Source organism: Suricata suricatta, chromosome 10, assembly GCF_006229205.1.
Source record: "Suricata suricatta isolate VVHF042 chromosome 10, meerkat_22Aug2017_6uvM2_HiC, whole genome shotgun sequence".
NCBI classification, from domain to species: domain Eukaryota; kingdom Metazoa; phylum Chordata; class Mammalia; order Carnivora; family Herpestidae; genus Suricata; species Suricata suricatta.
In genome coordinates, this window is record NC_043709.1 from 56,121,484 (window position 1) to 56,127,863 (window position 6,380).

Here is a 6,380-nt window from a genome sequence, read left to right on the forward strand (position 1 = left end):
CTGACGTTGCCTGCATCATGACACAAGTTTGGAAGTGTGAGACACTGCACAAAAGACACCAGCAAATATGCTGGCTTCTTTGATGCATGTTAATCCAAATGTTCTCGGCTTTAGTATGTCTGTGGCCCCTAGTGGGTCTATGTGGCTGTGACATCTGTATGTGGCTCTAGCTTTGGTGGCTCAACATGGCTAATCCTGCCCAGCGACAGGGGTGAGTCTGGGACCCAAGCCCAGGTGTGTGGTCCTCTGAATGTATTAGGGGGCCCTACCTGCTGCTTCTTTTCTATTTCCCCATCCACTGCCAGCCTCCCTCCACTCCCCCATTCCCATGCCACCCTTCTTCCCTCTTAGGGGCCATCAATCCTAAGCCATAAAATAAATTTTATTCCAAAATAACAAAATAAATAATCTACTGTACACGATCTGAAAAGAAAGACGCTCTAACTGCTCAGACAGGTGCTGCAGTCCAGCCCCCAGCTGAGGGAGACCCTGAGTCCAACCAAGGCCTCCTGAGGGGGCCAGTGAAGGGGACCCCACATCCACCCTCCCCCCTACCCCCCATGAGGGCAGGAGGGAAAAAATTGCTGAGGACTTGGGGTAAAGATGGGCATCGGTGGGCAAACTGCAGCACTTGTTAAATTAAAGAAACAAACTAGAAGCACAAAAATGGGGGAGCAGAGGGTAGGAGGAGCAGGTCCAGTGTTCCCAGGTTCCCTACAGTTGTGGGAGGAAACATTGCCATTTTTAGCTATTGGACCTTACCAGGGAATTCCCCCTTTCCCCCATGTCCAAACTGAATCCAACTGTTCATACCACTGGTTCAAGCTACAGAGAATGGGAGTGTGTTGTGTAAGGGAGGGGAGAACCCCAAATGCCCTGGAGGCAGAGTCCTTGCCCCCTTGCTCTAGGCAAGGGTGAAGGGGCACCACGCACCCTCCTTGAGTCCTTTTGCCAGGCCCCTGCTCGTTATTGCTTGAAGCCCCATAGTTCAATGCCCATGGAGCAGGTGGGGAGGCAGGAGAAGGGCAGCGGAAGGATCCAGGGTTGTGACTAGATGCCAGGGATGGAGAACATAGGAGTCTGTGAGCCAGAAGTGTGAGTCCTGGGTCTGAGGACACCAGCGTGCCCCTCACTGCCGGCTGGCCTCAGCCTCCACTTTGACACTGTTCCTGCGACCTTCCACCAGAGCCGGATGAGGTCCTGGGGCAGGGCATCGGTCCAGCAGCCCTTCCTCGAACTCTGCTGGGAGAAGAGATAGGTTAGGAGGCTGTGGGGTGAACCATGCAGAGAGGTGGCTGAACGGGAGGCAGGAGTAGAGAAGACTGCAGGGGAGCTAGATTTGTTGAATTACTGTCTCCTGCCCACTGCACGTTTACAGGTGCGTGTGGGGGTTCCACACCCAAATGTGTACGCCCCCCTCCCCTTTCTGGCCGTGTGTAGCTCTTCTGTACGTGTCTCTCTCTTTCTCTGTCTCTCCCGCCTCCGTTCCGCTGGAATTTCTGGTTCTGTCAGGAGCTGTGGGGGTGGCTTGGCTCTGACCTCTCCCCCTCCCCCCTCCCCAGGCTCCACCTCTCCCACTCCTCCCTGGCCCCCTCCCAGGCCCCACCTACCCTACCATGCCCCTCAAGTTTCTTAGAAGCCAAATCAGGGGGAACACAGGAAGCCAGCCTCCCAGCTCCTCCCCCAAGAAGAGCCCCCCTTCAAGTCCCCGCCCCCACTTCCCACCCACGCACAGTTTAAAAATACCAAGCCAGGGTTGGTGGCTTTGTCTGCTGCATCACTCTCAGCCCAGCCGCTCTGGCCCTCTGGCGGACTCCTCCCTTCCCCCCAGCCACACACAAAGCATACCCCTCTGGGCTCCTCTGCTTCCAAGCTGGGCAACCCTACCCTGACTCCTAGCCTCCTCCACCCTCCCACCCAGGTGGCAGTTCTAGCACGCTTCCCTTCTTGGTGACCCTGCTTCCTCTTCCCCTAGTCCTCTATTCTCTGTCTCCTTGTTCACCCCAGCTCCCCCGTCAGAGATCTCCCTCCATTAGGGTCAGACCCTCCCCGGTGGGAACGGCCCTGCGGGATCCTCCCTTCCTCAACTCAAGGCCTGGTTGGCTGGAGCCCAACCATCCTACTGCCTGCCCCCTCTGGCGACTACATCCCTTTGCCTCCCACCTGGCCCCAGGACACCAGGATTGCTGGGTGGGGCCTGGGTGGTAGGGGTGCTTGGGGACAGCACTGCTGCTGCCTCACCTGCCAGAGGCGGCTTCGCAGGCACACAGGGGCTGAGGCGGCCCACGCGGTCGTGGGAGACGAGGCGGGCTAGCCGCAGCCCCTCATCCATCAGTGTCTGCTGCAGGATGTGTCGGCTCCACAGCCCATGGGCTGGCAATGCCAGAGGCAGGTCAGCAGGGGGCGGCGTCAGCCTTGGGCATGACCCCACAGCTGTGGGCATGGGCATGGATCAGGTAAGGGACTACAGTCAACGGAACCCCCACCCTCAACCGCAGAGCAGACCCATTGGCCCAGGCCCATTTGCCCCCATCCAGCCAGGCCTCCCAACCCTGTTCCAGGCAGTTGCCTCCTGGTTCCTTCCTCCCACCTATTCCACCCCCACGAGTGAGGAGAAAAGTGTTCTGATGCACACTCACCCTGCAAGTGTCCGTCAAGACTCTCCCCAGACAGGCTGGCGCTGTCTTCCTCCAGGCTGGGGCGGTATGGAGGTGCATAGGACTCAGGGCCTGGGGGAGGCTGCTGGAGTTCAGAATGACTTTGCTCTCCAACCTGCGGATGCCCCAAATGGGGAAATGAAGACCTAGCAAGAGAGGGGGTTGGCGGAGACTGCACTAACCCCCTACATCCACCCTGGAAAACCTACCTCCTGTTTTAACTTCTTCAGGGGAGGCCCTCCCAATTCTTCAGGATGAAGCCTGCAAAGACAAGAAGAATAAGGAGGGTGAGGCTGGGGAGGGACACACGATGGGAGAACACAGAATGTGGTGAGAAACATGCATTGCTTTAAAGAGTACTTTAAGTGAGAACCTAAGATGGATAGGAGGAGAAACCTGACTTCAGACAAGTGGACTCAGAGAAAAGCAGGACATGCAGGTGGACAGGAAGCAGGCCTACCTACATGCACCTGAACTGGAGGCTAGGCCATGACCCAGCTCCTTGGCGGGATTCTAATTCAGAAAGAACCTGGGAGAAGGAAGTCTCACCTGGAGCCCTTCAAGGAGGACAGGTAGGTGCTCTCCCGGGCCACTTGGCGAGACAGGGAGAAGAGCTCCACCCTCCGCAGTAAGAGCGTGTTGTCCCTCATGCAGAACTGGGCAGCAGCCTCATTGATGGTCAGCTGTGGAGGGAGCCACCAGAGCAGTCAGAATCTTAACTCCCCATTGCCTTGCCCAGACCTCTTCACACCCCTACACCAGCGGACAAATGAAGCCCATCCATTAGATGCCTGCGTAGGATTTGACACTATGCAGCTTTCTGAAGGAGGAAGACAGAGGTCAGCACCCACAGCTTCCTGGGAATGCCCAGAGCCGCCTCCACCTGTGGGGTCCTGAGCAGCATAGAGCAGAATACCTGGGCTTCTGCCTAAACCTCTGCTTCCCCCTCAGTTGAGAAGGAAAGCATTTCAGCAGCTGAGGCTGGAGTGTATGGGTCCTGAGGTCTTGGTCAAGGGGCAATGAAACAGACCTGGGGAGTACGAAGATTCTCCAAGGTCAGGAGGTTGAGAGGCCTGGGAGCTAAGTGCCACGCTACGAGCATGGGGTCCTCACCTCATGCAGGCTGAGCTGCTTGCCCTCCCGCCGCTTGGAGTCAAAGCGGCCATAAATGATGCTGTATTTGCGGATCTCCTCCTCCTTCTGGCTGTCATTATCGTCCATCTCAAAAATGTGCCCCACGCTCCGTGCCAGCTTCTTGTTCAGCTTCAGCAGGGATGTTACCTCCCCAGCATCCCCCCTCGGGAAGCTCCGGAAGATCCTCTCCACGCTCTCCACCACCATGCGCACCATCTCTGGTTCCAGTCGATCCGGACCACCCCCAGCTCCAGCTGCTGCCAGCCCCCCAGCCCCAGTCCCCTCAGGGACTCCTCCCCCAGCAGGTGGGGAGAAGGGGGGTGAGCCTGCCTCCTCTTCTCCTCCCGCCCCAACGTCAGACTCTGGAGTGCTCCGTCCTGGCCAGATCCGGGGGTCCCCTGCCCCAGGTCCCCCAGGCAGTGGTGACAGCTTCTCTCCAAGTTCAAGGGGACTCTTGGGGCTAAAACTGCGGGCACTGCCTGCCTTTTCCCCGGGGCTGCTGTGCCCATTGCTCATGCTCCCTTTCCGGGTGCCTGCAGTCTCAGAGATCTTGAAAAGTGGAATACTTGAGACAGGCACAGCAGGCACCGGCTGGCTGAAGAGCCCTGGATTGGTGGCCCATTCTCTCAGTGCCTTCTGCAGGCGCCGGACATGGAGGGGCTTGGTGGCCATGCCCACAAGTGCCATGATCTCCAGGAACTCCTCCTCACCGGCCTCACACAGTTGCTGCACGTCGTCCCCTCCCTGCTGGATGAAGGTCTCATAGTAGGAAAGGAGATTGGCGCGCTGCAGGACCCGGTACAGCTGCAGCTCCCCCAGTGTCCGAGGCAGTGCCATGGCTCGGGCACCGGGCCTGGGAAGGAGGAGCGCAATAGAGAGAAAGGCAGGCAGTCAGTACAAATCCCCCTGCTGGGTGCCAGCCCACACTCACAATTGTCCTCTCTTCCCTGCCTGCTTCTCTTCCCCTCCTCTGAAGGCTCCCTCTGCACAATACCCAAGGCTGTGCACATACTATGAGACTCAGGCATTACCCAGAGGCATAAACATGCCAGTGCCATCAGAGACTGTCCATAAGTACCAAAAGCCAGCCCAGGATCTGCTGAAGTCGAAGGTTCTTCACCACCATTCTCAGCTTTTACTTCTCTGGTCGGGGACAAGGAGACCTTGAGCACTGAGGCCAGCCAGCACACCCCCAGAACGGCTAGACTTCCTCCTGGCTCAGAATCGTCTTCACTGTCCACCCTAAGCCCCCAGCAGTCTCAGCATTACTCAAGGTGACTTTCCACACTGAGGTGAAAGTAGGACCCCCGTACCCCCATCCTGCCCACAGTGGACACTAGGGACCACTGCTGGCCAGTTTCACTCCCTGGTGTCATACTACCCAGGTGGCTGAGAGGGAGGGGTGTGGCCCTTTCCCACTCAGCAAGCCAGGTGGACCCCTGCTCTGCTCTGCTGGGCTGTTCCCGAGAACCTCCCCTCTCCTCCAGGACCCTCCCCCTCCTTTCGACTGTGCCCCCTAGTTGGCCCCTCTCCCGGCAGTGACCTTCCCCACCTGCTGAGTAGGAAGGCCAGTCCCTTCAGCTCAGGCAGGAGAGAGGAGTGCCTCAATTGTTCTGCTCTGGGCCCCGTTCCGCCCCCACACACTCCCACAGTGGCAGCGTCAGTGGGCGAAAACCGCCCCGGGGGCTCCCGCCTACCCTCCTCTCCCTCATTTTCCACCCACACCTCTAAGTGGGGCGGAGGCACGGCTCGGGGCCTCTTGAGGGAGGGGCTGCACACCGAAACTCCCCTCCGCGTGCTGTAAATAAAGCTACAGAAAGGAGAGGGACGCCTAAGGCTTGCCCTGCTTCCCCACAGCCCTGCTGATGCGCTTCCTTGGCTTGGAAGCGCCGGCTTCTCCCGGACCCTGGGGCCCGCGTACTCCTCACCAACGTTAGACTGAACCAGCGCAGCGGCCCTCCCCCAGCCCTGTTACCAGACTGAGCTCCCGGGCTTCCCCTGGCGCTTGGGGGCCCCCACATTTTTTGCAAGGGGCTCACATGCCGGGTCATGTCGGCAGAGTAAACGGGGATAGAGAATTAGGTACTACTCTTTCATATCCAGCTTCATCCCTTTTCCATCAGTCTCCACCCCCCACCCCCGTCCCGCTTCCCCTCGTTCTCTCCTCGACCTCCGCCCTCCGGACCCCTTTCCCGAGTCCAGCTCCACCCATCTCCACTCCCCGCCGCTTCCCTCTGCCCACTAACTTGGGTCTGGGCTGCGGGGTCCGGCGGGCGCAGTCCCCTCCGCCCGGCGGCTGCTCGGCTGTGGGGGAGGGCGCTCTGTGCATGGACGGCCAGAGGCCACAGGGGCTGCCCCTCTCGGTGCCCAGCGCTCGGCGCCTGGCGGGCGCTGCCGTGTCCGCCGCTGTCCGGGCTCTGTCCCTCCCTCCACGTCTCCTCTCTCCGAGTCTCCGCGCCTCTGTCTGTGCCTCTGCCCCCCCCTCCCCGGCTGCGCTTGCCGCCTCTCCGCGCCGCCGCCCCCGCAGGACGCACGGGGAGCGAGGCCCGGCGCAGCGCTGGCTGCCGGGCGGGCGGAGGGCGTAGGCAG

The 6,380-nt window shown here is 59.7% G+C and overlaps 1 protein-coding gene across 3 annotated transcripts; it reads right to left on the reverse strand.

The window, feature by feature from the left end:
• Nucleotides 1-361: 361 nt before the first annotated feature.
• Nucleotides 362-6,371, reverse strand: NAB2 (NGFI-A binding protein 2). 3 transcript variants are annotated; one of them, XM_029953631.1, is made up of 7 exons: nt 6,038-6,371; nt 3,771-4,644; nt 3,207-3,340; nt 2,867-2,918; nt 2,640-2,772; nt 2,242-2,433; nt 362-1,239 (listed from the first exon to the last, which is right to left on the reverse strand). In XM_029953631.1, the coding sequence occupies exons 1-7, from the start codon at nt 6,118-6,120 to the stop codon at nt 1,130-1,132; spliced, it is 1,578 nt and encodes a 525-aa protein (XP_029809491.1). In that variant the 5' UTR covers nt 6,121-6,371; the 3' UTR covers nt 362-1,129. The 3 variants fall into 3 exon arrangements, with proteins under 3 accessions (XP_029809491.1, XP_029809492.1, XP_029809493.1); XM_029953632.1 differs by lacking the exon at nt 6,038-6,371 and adding an exon at nt 4,823-5,192; XM_029953633.1 differs by lacking the exon at nt 2,242-2,433.
• Between the last annotated feature and the right edge of the window lie 9 nt (nt 6,372-6,380).